This window comes from Crocodylus porosus, unplaced genomic scaffold, assembly GCF_001723895.1.
Source record: "Crocodylus porosus isolate Cpor-Errol unplaced genomic scaffold, CroPor_comp1, whole genome shotgun sequence".
NCBI lineage: Eukaryota > Metazoa > Chordata > Crocodylia > Crocodylidae > Crocodylus > Crocodylus porosus.
In genome coordinates this window covers 545,130-561,958 of record NW_017728890.1, presented here as the reverse complement: position 1 = coordinate 561,958, position 16,829 = coordinate 545,130, and the positions used below count along the sequence as shown (strand labels likewise).

Genomic DNA, 16,829 nt, shown 5'->3' with positions numbered 1-16,829 from the left:
CTTGTATCCACGTATGCACGTGTGAGTCGGCATTTGTCTTTGGGAGGGTGTTGGGCTGCGGTGCTGGACCACGGGGTTTCACTGGCCGACGGGTGGCACGTGAGCAGATGCAATGGAGGGGGGGGGGTGTGGAGGTGACTTAAATGCCCCGACTTGAAACAACTGGACTTTTTCTTAAGAAGGGTTTGCTGTGCTTGATCCCATCAGCGCAACTCCAAGCTGGGTGCCGTCGTTCTGCTCAAACATCTCCCCGCATACGGAGACCGCTCGCCACCCAGCCCGTGGGGAGCCCGTTGGAGCGCGAGGAGAGGAACCTCAATCAGAGACTGGCTGTGAAAATCATTTTTTGGCATTCGTTGCCGCGTCACCAGCACAAAGGGAACAAGGGGGTTGGGTCTCCAGGGGACACTGGGCTGTGGTTTCGCCTGGCCAGTCTGCCACTGGATTTTGGAAGCGGGTGTCAGAGATCTTGGCGTTCTTCAGGCTTTCCAACTTGATGACGGGCTCCGGATAATGACCGTGGCTTCCTTCTGGCCGACTCTCCATTTAAGTCTTGCAAGACCCTGAAGTCCTATTCATCAGACTGGTCTTTTCTCCCTTTCTCGGACCATGGGCTCAGTCAGTGTCAACAGGCCTGGCTGACCCCGACTACAGTAGACCTTCACCTGTTGGCACCAGCTGGGATCTGGTACGATATCCCCGCTACCGTGAGCCTGGCCACTCGAATCAGCCGCCTCCACGCGAAACCCAAGGAATTTCTCCTGTTTAGCAACTACGAGCATCTCTCCTTTCCCACCAAGAGCTGCATGATCCCGACGGGGATCTGGCATTTGGGGAATGCCTGGGAAGCCTCCGCTATCTCCCCTCTTAGGGTGATGTGCTCCAGTCTCATTCAGAGCCGGGTTTCAGATTAGCTTTGGAGCTGTTTTTGTCCTAAAGGCAGGTGGAAGCTCATTAACTTGAGCTTCCTTCAGCAGGGGAGGAAGGAAGGATGCCTGGAGCCTTGCAGCTTGTGTGAGATAAGATCAAGAGGGCAGATTGGATTTGGCGCCATGGCTGCTGGGTGGTTCTTATTTGCATCTCTCTGAGGCCGACCCACAATCCCACTCACGTTCAGAAATGTTCTTTGGCCATTCCCTCACCCCGACCTAGCCCAGATGCACTTATGAAGCAAAAGAGTCATTGCACCTAATGTGATAGGCAATAAAGTTCTTGATGACAACCGGCACAGAAACCCCCTTGCCCGCACACCTCAGTTTATTTCCTACCTATGGGGACTTTTTACCATCTTGTACCACCTATACTTTCCCCAGCGCTGACCAAGGGACTTTGATCTCAAAAGCTTGCAGAAAAGGACAATTTTCTTGCAATCTCCCAGTTGGTCTAATAAAAAGGTATCATTTTGGAGCCCAGAGTTCTAGTTTTTTGGATGTCTTCTGATTTCTAATAGACACTTTGGGGGGATAAGATGTTTTCCTGTTGGAGTCTTTGCTCTGGTCGAAAACCCAGTTTTTCCAGCACAAAAACAGTGGTTTCAACTGGTGTTTTTCAAGCAACCTCACCAAGGCGGCTCAGTCCCGACTGCAGAAAAGAAAAGGAGAGAAGAAAGATCGCTCGCTCTCTCTCTTTTTTTTTTTTTTGGACCTATTTTTTCCCTCTGATTTTTTTTTTTTCCTTTTCATGTTTTAAACCCCCCTTTTTGACCAACAAGAGCTTTTCAGCAATCAAAACCCATGGCATTGCGGTTGTCCATAGCAATGAAACTGCACAACCGGACAAACCAACCCCCCAACACACACACACACTCTACGTGTGGACCAGCCCCAGGACACACATAGCGCAACCCTGCGCAGTGTCCCGCTTGCCCTCCAGAAGATTTCCAAGAACCCCGCTCCTTGCCAAAGGGTGTCCACTGCCTGGCTACCCTGGCACACTCTTTGATCACTGTCCCTGGGTCTCACACAACCTCAGGCCTAGGAAAGCATCCTGCAGGGGAGCCAGGTTCACCTCAAACCACGCATGCACCATGCCCCTGGCATCATGGTGCCTGCAGTGGCCACGTGGTATGCCTGTAGCTGCCTGCGCCAGGCCTCTCCATGCTTAGGAACTGCCGTTTACTGGGTCACACGCTAGGTCCATCTTGCCTGGTCTCTTGTGTCACACCATGGCCACACCACACTAGAGTTTTGTAAATCCTTCTCCTGTCCCCTCTCAGATGTCTCTTTTCTAAGCTGAACAGGCCTGGCCTCCTTACTCTTTCCTCATATGGAAGCCTCTCCATAACGCTCATCATCCTTGTTGCCCTTCTCTGGATCTCTCCTAGTTCTTCTGTATCATTTTGAATGCTGTGCCCAGTCCTGGTCCTCACACCTTCAAGGTGTGGATGCTCCATGGATTTATAAAGAGGTATTAATAGTTGGCAGCCAGTATCAAGTGGAGTTCCCCAGGTCCTGGGGCCGGTTTTGTTCAATATCTTTACCAAAAATCTGGAAGACAGGACGACGCGCGCTCTCAGTAAGTCTGCAGATGGCACCAAGCTGGAGTTGTAGTAAATAGGCTGGAGGGTAGAGCTAGGATTCAGAGAGACCTTGACAAATTGGAAGATTGGAGCAAAAGAAATCTCGTGAGGTTCAATAAGGACAAGTGCAAAGTCCTGCACTTAGGATGCAGCAATCCCATGCACCGGTGAAGGCTGGGGGCTGACTGGCTGGGCAGCAGCTCTGCAGAAAAGGACCTGGGGGTGACAGTGGATAAAACTGAATACAAGCCAGCAGTGTGGCCTTGTTGCCAAGAAGGCTAATGGCATCCTGGGCTGCATTGGTAGGAGTGATGCCAGTGGGTCCAGGGAAGTGATTCTTCCCCTCTGTTCAACGCTGGGGAGGCCACATCTGGAGTCCTGTGTCCAGTTTTGGGCCTCCATTACAGAAAGGATGTGGACACATTGGAGAGAGTCCAGCAAAGGGCAACAAAAATGGTTAGCGGCTGTGAGAAGAGGCTGAGGGAACCGGGCTTATTTAGTCTGGAGAAGAGACGACTGAGAGGGGATTTAATAGTAGCCTTCAACTCCCTGCAGGGTAGGTCCAAAGAGGACGGAGCTGGATTGTTCTCAGTGGTGGGAGATGACAGGACAAGGAGCAATGGGCTCCAGTTGCAGCCAGGGAAGTTGAGGTTGGATATTAGGAATAATTTTCTCACTAGGAGGGTAGTAAAGCCCTGGAACAGGTTACCCAGAGCGGTGGTGGAGTCTCCATCCTTGGAGGCTTTTAAGACCCGGGTAGACAAAGCCTTGGCTGGGATGTTGTAGTTGGGGCCAGTTCTGCGCTGAGCAGGGGTTGGACTAGATGTGACTCGCTGAGACCTCTTCCCACCCTCATGTTCTCTGACTCTACAGTTTCTAAAAGGGCTTTCTTTGGGATGCTGGGCTCTGTGGGCCTGATGGTGTGATCCCGGGTGTGTATGTTGGGGGGTTGTGATCTATCTTGGGCCAGAATCGCACTCCAGCCACCTCGGTCTAGGAGCCCTGGCCAACGATTGGCTGTCGCTGCAGCCAAAATGCCTGTGGAGCGCTGCTGTACCTAAGCCTCGGTGGTGATTTCCAACCACTAGAGGTCACTGCTGCACTGGGGGTCATGGCCACTTGCAAGGACAGTGCTGGGAGATTAAGTGACTTGACAGAGGTCCCACTGGACATCAGTGGCAGGGCAAAGTCTCCTGAGCTCCAACCTGAACTTTTACCCCTGAGCTGTGCTCCTTGCCCCCAGAGGTTACCATAGACCCTGTGGACCCAAAGCAAGCCTTGATGCCAGGTGTTGATACGCCCCATCTGCACCAAGGTGAAGCTTATAAAACCCCGGGGAGGAGAGGAAATGGACCCTGAAGCTTAATGCAATGAGATGGGGAGCATGTTGTGCTATAGGCAGGAAGATACAGCCCTGATCAGGAGTGGTAGGAAGGGAAACTGAGGCACAAAGAGAAGTGACTTGCCATAGCTGGCCTTGTATAGCCCCTGCTGCCTCATTAGGGAGAGCTTTCCAGAGGCTTACGCTGGGCTGCAGTCCCCCGTCCCCCACGGGAAAGCTGTGTTCGTCACCGGTTCCAGTGGCAGCCTCCGGGGACTGGACCTTTTGGGGGGGAAATGAGCTGATGGACCGAGCCCAGTTCTCCCAGCTGTCTGAGAGTGAACTCCGGGCTGCGTCCAGCACAGCAAAGCATTTCCCTGTCGGACCCTGCTGCTGCGGGAAAATGCACGTGCTCTGGACCTGTGCCCTCAAGATGAAAGGCGGTCGAGTGGATTGCAGTCCCCTGGCTCCCGCTCCCCCGCGGGGCTGCTCCGCTTTGGTGCACACGCATCTCTGGGGCTGCCGGCCGGCTCGCCTCTGCAGTATGGTGCATATGAATCATGCAGGCGATACGAGATGGCCAGGGCAGGAAGCCCATCCTCCTTCGAGCGCCTGGTGATGGCTCAGGAATGCACAGCCCACGTGGGGTTCCTTAGCTCCTCCAGAGTGCAACACCCTGGAGAAACCCGCTGCCTCTCCGTAGCCAGGGATGAGGGCAAGGGGGAGACCGCTGGGGCTAGCAAGGGGGTCCAGGTGCGGGACGCAAGGTTGTCCTTTGGGAAGCTTTCGGTGGACCAGGATGGAAATGCAGAGACTCTTTCACCCTGTGAGCTTTGCAGTGCAGCTGGCCTAGAAGAGAGAAAGGCAGGGGTAAACAGGCCTGGGGAAAGAGCGGAGGATTATTATTATTATTATTCTGTATTATTCCAGCTATCAAGTGAAGGCTGGTGTCCCACCATGCCGGGCGCTTCACAGACACAGTGGGACACAGGCCATGCCCCCGCTGGGAGCAGTGAGATTTTACCTTGTGTCACACATTAAATCAGCAACAGTTTTCCTTCCTGCCTGTTGTCTGGCCTGTTGCTTGTCTCTTATTCTGTGTCTGCGCAGAGCCCGACAATGCAGGGCCTTGGTCTTGGCTGGGGCCTGAAGAAGCTGCTGTTAATATTGCTACTACTAGCTCACCCTAAAGGCCATGTGTCTCCCAAAAGCCATTTTCCTTTGAGATACCATTGCCGCAGCTCTAATGAGCACCTGCAGGCTCCCAGCCGTGTGCATATTCCCCTAAACAGTGTTTCCCAACCTTTGATACCCGGGGCATACTTTTTTTCTGGATTAAAATAAGCAGCACACTTCCCTCTTGCATCTGAAAAGAGTGTGTGTGTGCGCGCGCGCGTGCGCGTGCATGTGTATGCGTGTGTGGGAGTGGTGGCACTGTTAATTGCCACCTCCTCCCCACCACCAAATTTCCAGACCTGCGAGGACCCCCATGGACCAAACAACATGGGTCAGGGGCCATTTCTAAAGGGACGTGGCTGGCATCTGCCTCTCTGCTCACGACTTAGAAGCAGGCGCAGCGCCTCTGGCTGAGAAGCGTGGCCTGCAGGGGCCAGCCCTCCATGGAGAGCACAGCCCTTTATGGCACAAGGGGGGTCGCGTCTGCTGAGATCAAGGCTGGGTGATGTGCCCGCACAGAATGCAAGGCCAGCCCTGTCCCAGAGTGATTGCAAATGTGACCAAAAGCAGCACCCTTGACTCCCATTTTCCAGAAGAAAAACCGAGGCACAGACAGAGGCTAAGAGCGTGCTTTGTAAAGCTGCCTACGAGATTTAGGTGCCTGCTTTCCAATACTTTGTGGGGGGGGAGGGAGGGGGAAAGAAATGATCCAATCCACAGCATTTTGTCCAACAGGAGTGTCCGGAAACCCCGGGGCTCACGGCGGGAGATCAGAGCAACCTTTTCAACCTGCATGATAACAACCCCCTCCCTCATCCCCAGGGCCCCAGAACCTGCTTAATCCTCTTCTGCTGCAGGATGAAGCCAGAAGCCGCAGCAGAGATGGCCCGGCCTGCCTGAAGCCGGGAGAACCAGATGCACAGGTGGAGGCAATGAAGCAAAGCAAAAAGCAAGCCCCTCGGAGCCTTCCGGGGCACCAGCAATCCTCCACTCCCAGAGGCCAAACAGATCTAGGTAGCTCCCAATGATGGGCTGGAGCGGGGGGGAAACAGCAAGAGCTTAGGGCACTATCCAGTCCGGCAGTGCTGAGCCAGCTGCACAGTTATCTTGAGCGGGGCGCTGGGCTCGGAGTCCAGGCACTTCCGTGAGCACTAAGGAAATCGCTTTGCTGCTGTATGGATCGGGTGGTATTAGCCCATTACTGTGAGACCCTGGGGTCCTTTTTGGCCAAGTGGCGATGCTTTGGGCAGTCTCTGATGCATGGCTCTGCTGATATGCCAGGCAGAGACTGAGCTGACCTGAAGGGACGGCATCGGTTTGAGAGGAGCCGATGCAGAAGAGCGGTCCCATCTCTCGTCTCATGTGGGTCCCACATCTCTTCCCCTCACTTGAGCTGAGTGGCCCCATTGGGATGACATACTGAAGGCATGCCCTTGCCTGGTCATGAAACTCAAATGTTCCTCTCCAAAGCCATGGCGAGACACCTGGACTCCCTGACGCTGAGTCTAGGACCCCGGTGCTCGGTGCTGTACAAATCCAGACAAACAACACAGTCCCGGTTCAAGTGAGCATCCCGAAAGGTTCTGTCCTAACTGGAAATACAGGCTGCTTTCCAGATTTTATTGGAGATCTTGTGCTATTTGGCGCTGGATCCAGAAAGCCCCCAGTGGCTAGCTCTATGGGGATGGGCTGAGACTCTCTGCTTTCATTTCAGAACAGCAGCCGGCTCTCAGGGGTTGCAAAGTGGCTTGCAGAGGGGACAGGAACACTCCTGGGAGACTGGAAAGCCAGCAGGTAAATACTGTATTTATCCACATACCACTGGCAACTTTCCCCTGAAAATTAGCTATTGAAAATCGGAGCGTGCGTTTTAAGCAAGGAAATGGATTCTGAGCAGTTGGGTTGCAAGAAAATCATCCTTTTTTCCTTTTTTCTGCTTCTCAAAACAAGCTACATGCCTTAGGGGGCTTGTGGTAGGCAGATAAATATGGTAACAAGCTGGCCTTTTCTTTTAAACTCCTGGTTTTAAAGCCAATGTCATGTTTTTTTTATGTTTGATTTTTTTTGGGGGGGGGGGATCTTCAACATCTCAGTTTGGCAGCAGTGCTAGTATTTTTTAAGCCCCGAAGCAGGAAAAGCCTTGTATTATCAAAAACCACTAAGCCCCCAGACTGCATTATTTTCCCAGTCCCACTGACAACCATACATAGCTCCTGACTTCGGTGACATCCTGTGACCAGGACATCTTCAGCCCAGTCCCGTCCTGTGTCAAAAACCAGATTCTTCTGATCCATCTGAAATCCACTGCCTTGGTCCCATCTACCCGCTAAATTCAACGGGAAGCTACCTTTGGCTTTCTCTCCTCTCTCTACCATTCATTTATATTGCAGTGGCACCTAACAGCCGCAGCCTACAGTTCCCTTGTGTCAGGTGCTGTACAAATGCTCAGCAAATGCGGGTCCTGTGACTGCGCAGCCTGAACGCTAGGACAGTGCAGAGAGATAAGGTCCAGGCACTGGCGTATCATTGTCTCCCTGTTGCGGCTCTCGTATGAGCCCTCTCTAGGGGCTGACTGAAGCAAGAGGAGGAGGCAAGCCCCAGGGTGCATCAGCTGCAGGGCATGTGTTCACATTCCCAGGCTTGAAAAGCAAAATAACGCTCTGATTTGCTGACGGGCTCTGTGCTCTGCTAGGATCAGAAGTGCCCCAAGACTTATTACGTGGGCAGTTGTGGGGGCCAGATCCCTGCATTGCAGCTGCTAAGAGCCCCACCGAGCAGGGATAGATAACCCCAAGAACTCCGGGCAGGCCGCTTGCACAGAGCTTTCCCCCACACTGCGCCGGCAAGCATCGCCCCCCATTTCCACTGCTGTCAACAGGCAGTGGATCAGCCCCAGGGCCCATCCTGAGGTCAAAAGACAAGCTTAGCATGTGCCAGCGAGGCACGCCAGAGGGAACGGAGCCCCCCACCCCTGGACAGCCCTTCCCATCCCAGGAGCAAACTCCACTCCTGCAGCTTCCTGCTCAAAAGCACCCCTGCCCCTTCCAAACCCCCGTGTTCTGCGCAAGGGACGTTTAGCCATCAAGGTCAGACCAGATCCTGAAGGATGGCAGCAAAGCGAACCGTGATTGTATTCAGTGGCAGCTACGTAACTACACCTTGTTGGCTCTGAAGAGCTAAAGCCTGGCTGGGTTTCCCTTTGCCCTGGTCCCATCCCTCTCAACACAGGCCTCAGGACTGCAACCAGAACCCCTTCCTCCAGCTGTGCAGGGGGCATGGCAGCAAGCTGCGCTGCTGTGGGCATCAGCTGCCAGTTGGCAGGAGCCTGGCATCTGGGTGCTAGGGGCTGCCCCTGGCTCTGCTTGCTTTGTGCTTTGTCAATTTGAAGTGCAAGCTATTTGGGTAGGGGGTGTGTGTGTCTGTGTGTGTATAAGCTCTTTGGGCAGGGGTGTTTGTAAGCTCTTTGGGTAGGGGGTGTGTATGTGTTTCTGTGTGTGTGTAAGAGCTTTGAGCAGAGGTGTGTGTGCATGTGTAAACTCTTTGGGCCAGGGTGTTTGTAAGACCTTTGGGTAGGGGTGTGTTTCTGCGTGTGTCTGTGTAAGCTCTTTGAGCAGGGGTGTGTGTGCCTGTGTAAGCTCTCTGGGTAGGGGTGCATGAGTGTGCATGCATGTGGGTGAGCTCTTTGGGTGGGTGTGCGTGCACATGTATGCGCATGTGTGTGCGCGTGTGAGTCCTTTGGGAAGGGGGGGTGTGAGCCCTTTGGGCGGGGGGGGGTGTGCGCGTGCACATGCATGTGAGCTCTTTAGGCAGGGAAGGCTATGTGTGTGTGTGCGTGTATGTGTAGCTGCATGTACACACAAGGGCGGTGCCTGGCACGACGGAGGCCTCAAGCTCTGCCGGAGTCTTTAGCCACCAGCCATCCTAATCGTGAGGATCGTCCCTGGAGGGGAGTCTGGCGGGCGGCTGCTCATGTGATTTTGGGATGAAATCCCTGTAGCAGGGCTGAGCGCGCTGCACGGCCCTGCCTGTTCTTCCCAGGGCAGCATCTGAGCCCAGGGCTGGCGCAGCTCTCTCGTGCCAGGGCTCTGGGGCAGTTTTCTCCCTCTGTGACAATTCCTCCAGGTTCCTGGTTTGCTGGGTCGAGGACCCAGCCCTCAGGGACTCTCCTCCATCTGAGAAGTTGTGGCCCATCGGGCCAGGACAGCTTTGCCAGGGCTTATTTTCGAAGCTTTCCCCCATCCACGTCTGCCAATCTTGGGAAATTCATCCACGCGCTGGCTCCTGTCACCATTTAGGCCCTCGCTCCGTACGGCTGCCAGGTCTGCCCGGGCTTTTTGGAGCGCCTCCAATAAGCCAAGGCAAGTCCCGAGTGGAGACGGCTCCGCGTGCATGGTACTGGAGTAGGGATTTTAAAGCCCTGTGCGGGGAAGGAAAGGAAAGCCCATGAGATTTCTCTGCCCCCGTATGGCCTCCTGGAAGTGGGTCCCGGTGTCCAGAAATGGGTCCCGGCATCCAACAACACTGAGCTCAGGGCATGTCCAGCGACTCCATGTGGCTACTGCTGTCAGGACCGGCTTAGCCTGGAGGTGGAAGCAAACTTTCAGCAAGTCCTTTCTGCCAGGGTCTGCTCTGGATCAGAAATCCTGCTCCTTTCTTTCCCCCTCCTCTGCCTCTTGCTTCCCCCAGGGGTTACCCCGAGCTTTCCACCTCCCAAGCCTGCACCCAGGACAAGAGATCTCTGTTGCCTCTTTGGCAAGGAGCCAGGTTAGGCTGGGACCGTCCGGGGGCGGGAGATCGTTCCCTTTTCAGCACAGCCCACACAAACCTGGCAGATGAGCAGGGCATCTCTCAGGTCCTGCCCTTGCGGCCACTCTGGCTCTCAGCACCCCATGTACCCCACAGGGGACCTTTTGGGGGGGCTATGCAAATGCCATGCAAAGTATGTGCTGCATGGGATTTGCATGGGCGCTCCCCCAAGCCCAGGCCATGGGGATGGGGGCTCCAGGGGTGGCAGGAGCCGCAGGGGCAGAGGCTCTGCCAGCCTGGCCCGGGGGTGGTGCAGTGCCCAGCGCTCCCTGGGGCCACCTGCGAACGTGGCAGCGCTTTGCACCCAGGCGGGGGGAGAGGGGGGCGATCCAACGCTGCACCAGAATTGGGGCCCCTTGGCACGGGTTGCAAAGCGCAGGGGCAGCAGAAGTGACACCCCCATTGCCAGGGGGCAGCCTCCAGGGGGGGCAAAGAGAGACCCACCCCAGCCAGGGGATTCATGCCTTGGAGCCCCTTAGTACCCCCAGGAGTTGCAAAGCACAAACCCCCTCGCTCACGCTGTTAGGGGCTGCAATCCACTTCCTTTCCCCAGGGTAAGGCCCCCTTTGCAAACCCCTTTAGCGCCCGCAAATTGCCCCCACCCCCAGCATGCGGTCCCCCCTGGGGCTGGAGGTGGAGGCAGCAGGGGAGTACACCAGAGAGGTTATGATGCTGTCCCATACGGGGGGGGGGGAGGTCCAGCACTGAGCCCCCCAGGCTGGTGTGGGGAGGCAGTGTCCTGAGCCCCTTGGAGCAGGTTGGGACATCCAGTCCCTGCAGTGGGGGGGGACCCCAAGCCCTAGATGCTGGTGCCCAGGGCGGGGGTTTTCCCCACTTTGCAAGCTGTCCCCAGGGGTAGCAGAGCCAGGGTCTGGGCTCGGGTTTGGGGTATGAGGCAGGGGGAGTCTTGGGGCTGAAAGAGGGGCAGAAGGGCTGGGGGGGCGGAGTGGGCTGGGGGAGCTCCTGACCTCTGGGGGAAGACACCTCAAGCGGTCTGGAAAGGGGCTGGGGGAGATTGCAGAGGGTCCGGGGTCTGGCAGGGGAGGGGATCCTGCGGGTCCAAGCAGGCTGAGCCCCCCGAGCCAAAGGGAAGACTCCCCGATCTGTCCCAGCGCCGTCACTACCTCTGCACCAGAGTGACACCAGATTGCTGGGACCCGGCTCCCTCCGGCCAGGCAGGCAGGGCCCCTCTGCTGGGCACCCCGCAACCGGGATCGGGCTGCCCCCAGAAGCCCCCTGACTCCGCGGCACAGCTCCCCTGCCTCCCTTTCCCTGCCACCGCCAGCCTGGCCCCGACAGGAGGGGCCGGGCCCCGGCCCCCCTATCCCTGACTCGGTGCCCAGGCTGGAGGCAGGGAGGAGGAGGAGGGGTCTACACTGCTGGGGACAGGCTGGAGGGCTCGAGTTACAGCTCAGCTGGGGGCAGGGGAGGACTGGGAGCTGGACATATACACCGGCTCGGGCAAGGCAGAGCGGACAGACAACCGTGGTGCCTTGGCCCAGAGCAGACGGCGCGGGGCTTCTGCTGGGGCCGAGGTACTTTGGATTCTCCTGCTGCGCCCAGACCAAAGAGCGAAGGGGGATCGGCTGCATGACGGCTCGGTAGTGCCAGGGGTGAAAACCAACGCTCTCTGCTTCTCCTCCGCAGACCGCTGCATGTCTAACATTTAGACATGTTCAGCTTGATGAATTCAAGGACTCTTGTCATTCTCACGGTCACCCACGTCCTTTTATTAGCAGTTGTCAGATGCCAGGAGGAGGATATCCGTAAGTGGCACCTTTCTTTGGATCTCTAGAAACGCACCCTGATATGTGGGCGAGGGTTTTGGGGGGCAGAAATCCCTGCTGCTTAATCTGGGAAGGGGGTGGGGGGTGGAATTATAACTGGGGTTTCCTGGGGGGGGTATGCCAGAAAAGCCAGGAGACTTGCACCCCTCCTGGCAGGCACCTGGGCATCCCAGGTTGATGGTGAGCCCAGATGCTTTGCCCCCTTCTAGGTGCCACCTTCTCCCGGGAGGACGGGAGCTGGCGGGCCGCTGATTGGAGGAAAAGTTCTGGGTTAGCTTAGTCTGCTGGGTAGCTTGGCAAGGGAAATGCCTTTGCGACCCTCTTCCTGGGTCTCCAGCCTTTCCTCTGCTCAGAGTCTTGTGTCAGGACTAACCCCCCCGACCTGCTCCGTTAGCTCAGAAGCCACGACCCCCAAAAACCTCGTCCTCTTCCCGACAGCAGCCAAAGAGTTAATGCGCGGCGTGGGATGGGGGGTGTACAGGGGAGCCAGACAAAGACAGACATTCCTAGACAGACAGGCCGGGAGCTGAGACGTTCACAAAGAGAGAGATCTTTGTGCAGCTCACCCAGCCCCCAGCCCCGACCCTCCTCCCTCCCACTCCCCAGCCGGGGTCCCCGCGTAAGGTGCAGGGGCCGAACCTCGGGGAACTTGATAGCTACCAGATTTGTGCGTGCTGACGGATCAGAAAGGAAATTTCTCCCCCCCAAACCCCTGCGGAAGAGGCCACCTGGAGGATAAAAAGCATTCCAGAAACACTAGGCAAATTGTTTAACTTAAAAAAAAAAGAGCAAGAATAAGGAGGAGGGGACAGAGGGGGAAATGTCCCCATAAAGGACCAGCGCTTTTTGCTCTTTAAAACAAATCAAATCAAATCAAGCCATCTCCTCATACAATTGAGTGCAGCCTGCCCTCCCTCCTCCCCCCAGAAACTTCTGCGAAGTCTGGGATATTATTCAGCATAGATACTGGAAACTTTATTAGGTAGAAACAGCTTTTTTTTCCCCTTTCCCCTTGTTTTGGGCAGGTTTCCTATTGCTCAAATTCCAGCTCCCTCTCCGCCTGCTCCAGCCTGTAAATCGATTGCGGGGCACGAGCTCGAAGGAGCGCTGCTTTGCTTCTGACTCCGGGCCACGTTCGCTGTCTCGCGCCCAGCCTCGGCTTCCAGCAAACAGAAGCTCAAATTCTTTCCTCTCTGGCTTCAAAAAAAAAAGAAAAGAAAAGGCAGCTTGAGCCCTTTTCAATCAGGGGCAAGCGTAAAGGGGTTGCCTTTCCTGAGTTAGGCCAAGGGGAGTCCCGCGGTTGAGGCTAGGGTATCTTGGCTCCAGCTGTGTGCAGCAAAACCTGGGTTGTTGCTTTCCCCTCGTCCTGGGGAAACTGAGGCAGGTCAGGTCAGTCATTCTGCAGAATAGCCCGACCCCGCTGCTTGCAGTGGGCCCAAAACTTAGCAAAGAGGGGGTGAGCCAGCTGCTGCCTCTCGCCTTCCCTTGCGTCCCAGGCTCTAATTCAAGTGTGTCGAACGTCCTCCGCGAGTGCAGGCGTCCCAGGTGTGCCAGCACCCGGGCCGAGCCTCTCGCGGGGAGAGACGCGCCTTTCCGTAGCTCTCGGGCCCTGGAGCCCCCCGCGCAGCCGTTCTCACCAGGTTGCGCAGGGAGCTCATTGTGCAGGTTTGTTTGCAGAGGGGAGATTGGCAGCGATGGTTTCCAGATGGAGTTGAAACGCTGCCCTTATTTATTTAAACGGGGTCCTAACGGCGCGGCGTGAATCGACCTCTCTGTGCGCTCGAGAAAAGGCCCATTCATGGCTGGGAGGGTCCCCTGGGCTCCCCGAGGCGCCCAGCCCCCTGCACAAAGGCCCCCTGTTATCTCAGTGGCGGCTGCCATGACGGCTTCCCCTTGGATGGCCAAGGCAGGCGCATACCAAAGAGGCTCTTATATATATATATATATATATATATTTTTTTTTTATGGGTCTTTCCCTTCAAGAGCCCCTTCCCCATGCCTGCTCGGATGGGGGTCACCTTGCCCTTCCCTCGCCCGGCAACAGTGCGGCATTCCCAGCCCACCTGCCCCAGCCCCCGGGCCCGTGGTCCAGGTGTGGATTGGACCTCGACTCCCTGCCTTCCTCCTTTCGGAGGTTTTGATGAGAAAAGCAGCCTTCGCCCATGAAGGCCCAGCCGGAGCGGGCCGCTTTGCATTGGCCCTGGGCTTCAGCCCGCCGCACACGTTCCAGGAGCTTTTGGGGAGGGGGCATTTGGAGCAGCGTCTCGGTTATGTCTCCCTCCACCCTTTTACAATTTGGTGGGGAGATGAGCAGCATTGATGAGGTTTCGCTGCCCCTTCTGCTATGTCTGGGAGGGGACGGGGGACAGGTCCTTTGCCCCCTTTCTCCCCCGCCATCAGTGCAAGTCAGGAGTCTCTTGCCTGGAACGGTGGAGGTTGCAGCAGCATAGAGCCGGCGGGATCTTGCTGTGGCTCTGAGTGTTTCGGAGATGCCCATGGGATGGGAGGGGGGCACATGAGCTGATCTGGGCACTGGTTGGGGCAAAGGTGTTTTGCAGTACCCTCCCCCTTGCCTCTTTGTGGCCACCCTGATTGAAGGGAGGGGGTGCGACTGGAGATTTGGGGCCTGGGGGATGGAAATCCCGTTGCTTTCCCCCTGAGCAACGTTGGGCTTTCAAGACGGCGTGAGGAGGAGACGGGAAGGCCTTAGGAGGGGCCAGCAATTGGGCCAAGAAAACCTAGAAGATCCCGACAGGGCCCAGGTCCCTGCCCGAGCGCTGTTTGCTCTGCTGCCCTTCGTACCGGATTGCTGTAACCAATGCTGATATCATGCCCCTGTTTCTTTCTCTCCCTTCTGCCTACCCTCCCACCCCCCTCTCCCTTCTCCTTCCCCCTCGGCACAGAGGAGGCAGGGAGCTGTGTGCAGGATGGGCAGAGGTATAGCGATAAGGATGTGTGGAAGCCCGAGCCGTGCCGGATCTGTGTGTGTGACACAGGCACGATCTTGTGTGACGACATAATCTGCGAAGAGATGAGAGACTGTCCCAGCCCCGAGATCCCCTTCGGAGAATGCTGTCCTGTCTGCCCCACTGACCAGCCTGCCGCCAGCGGTCGTAATTTATTTATTTCCCTTCCATAAATAAATTACTGGAGATCAAAGCAAAACAGATGGAGAAGCCCCATGGATGGACGCCCAGAGACTGGGGACATGCATGGGGCTTAGCTAAGAAAGGCCACTTCTTCCTGGGGTCTGGCGTTAGCCTCTCGGAGGGCTGAAATAACAGCGTGACACCGGGGGCGGAAAATATTGACCATAATCAACAGGAAACTCAGGCTAGTCTCAACAGCCCCAGAGCTAAAGATATCCCCATAATTATGAAGGCTCCAAGACAGCATCAAAGCTGGCCCTGCCCTGCCTTTGTGTCCAAGAAGAGCTCCGGCAAAAGGCTGCTTTTAAATCCACTGCCCACAAATTTCTAAGGGAGCCAGGCAGCGCTCAGCGCCCGGTGCAGGGAGTTTTCTCATTGCTCATCTCCGCCTTTAACTACCGGGAGAGGAGCAGGAACAGCAGGGCAAGGGGCAGAGGGGGAGCACCTCAAAAAGGGCTTTGGAAATCCCCCTGCGGTGTCAGAACCTGCTTTGGGAATCCAGATAGGTGCAGAAATCCCTGCTGGGTTGTTGCAACCCAAGGGGCCTTGGCTTATAAAGAGTTCCCTTGATATTTAAGAGACCTTGGGGCTCTGAGGCTGGAGGAGCAGTCTGGTTTGCAGACGCTCAGGAGACACCTGTCTCTGGAAAGGGCACCTGAGGCTGTTTTTTGGGCAGGTACCAGCCATCCCGCCCTGCTCCAGAGGCAGCTCCAGCCAGAGTCCCAGGCCCCAGCCCCACTGCTCTGACCCCAGAGAGCAGAAGTTGCCTTTTTTAACCCTTCACTGGACACAGGCTACCCCGCTTTGTCCCAGCTCCTCCCTGCCTTGCCTTTCACGAGGTATGGCCGAGAGCCCTCCGGGCCAGTGAAGGGTTGAGAGCTGAGTGAACGTGCGCGCTGAAGTGCGGTACGCCGATGAGGAGGAGGACGGTGACGATGCAGTTACGCCGACACTTGCTTTCTAACGCCTGCCTTAGGGCCGGGCCTCACCTTGCCTGGTGGCTTCTAGGTGCTTAACGAGCATTTTCCTCCCCCTGATTGTGTCATTCTGCTTCCTAATCAGCTTGGGCCCATCCTTGGAGGGGAAGGGGGTAGGGGTGGAAGGAGACACGCCAGCCCCTCCATAGCTTTGGAGCTATCGCAGCCGCGCACTGGGACGCCCGCTGTCCTGAACCCTTGTCTCGTTTCATCTCTTTGTAAGACTCCTTCCCTCTGTGTGTGAATCCCAGCCAGTTCCCTGAGCACCGCAGTGCCTCCTCCGGGGAGGCAATGGTATTCTGCAGGCAGTTGGGTATAAAGGAGAAAAGCAACCCCTCTCCTCTTCCCCCAATGGACCCCACTTCCCCCTCCCTGGTGTCTTTTCCCTGGCCTTGTCATGTACCTGTGTGTGTGCAGAGAGGGGCATTTGTACGTGCCCCCAGACCTGCGATCTCTCATGATTCTGACATTTTCTCTCTCTCTTTCATCCCTAACAGGGCAACCTGGCCCCAAGGTGAGCTTGCAACCATGTATTTATCCCCTGCCCACCCTCCCCGCTGCCACATTTTGATTTCATTCCCATGGGCAGCATGCTGGGGCCTCTGTCACGGGGCTGATGGAGGTACCAGCCCTGTTGCTATCCCGAAGTACCCTCTCGGAGAGCAGGAGATTCTCCGTTAGAGACATTGGACAAGGTCTTGTCTGAGCTGGGTCACGTAGGGCTGGAGCAAGGGGTCGGACCTCTCAAGGGTCTGGCCAGTCCGGCGACTCTGTGATTTTAAGTGACCACAGACTCAGACCCCAGGGCTCGTACACAAGCATCTGTAAAGGGGTACTTAAGATAGTAGGATCCCCTCCCAGTTTGGACATAACTGTGCCAGCACAAAGAGCTTTATACTGGGATAGCATGTTCCCAGAGGTGAAGGGGGAAACAGCTATGGGGCAGCTGAAAGCAAAGTGGATGCTGAGATCCTTTGCAGGGTACAGACACAGAGCTCTGCTATCCAGGGTGTTTTGGAGACAAGGGGGGCAGTGGGTTGGGGTGGACTGGGAGCACATAACTTGCTGGTACCCTCCGTGAGCACTCATGCTGTC

The 16,829-nt window shown here is 56.2% G+C and overlaps 1 protein-coding gene across 1 annotated transcript in view; it reads left to right on the top strand.

Annotated features, from left to right (window-relative positions):
* Positions 1–11,289: 11,289 nt before the first annotated feature.
* The window catches only part of LOC109323229 (collagen alpha-1(II) chain-like), a 44,554-nt gene continuing 39,014 nt past the window's right edge, over positions 11,290–16,829 (top strand). The window contains exons 1-3 of the mRNA XM_019554689.1: positions 11,290–11,587; positions 14,512–14,718; positions 16,232–16,248. Coding sequence (XP_019410234.1) covers positions 11,494–11,587; positions 14,512–14,718; positions 16,232–16,248 — 318 coding nt within the window. The 5' untranslated portion in view covers positions 11,290–11,493. The remainder of the gene's footprint in view (positions 11,588–14,511; positions 14,719–16,231; positions 16,249–16,829) is intronic.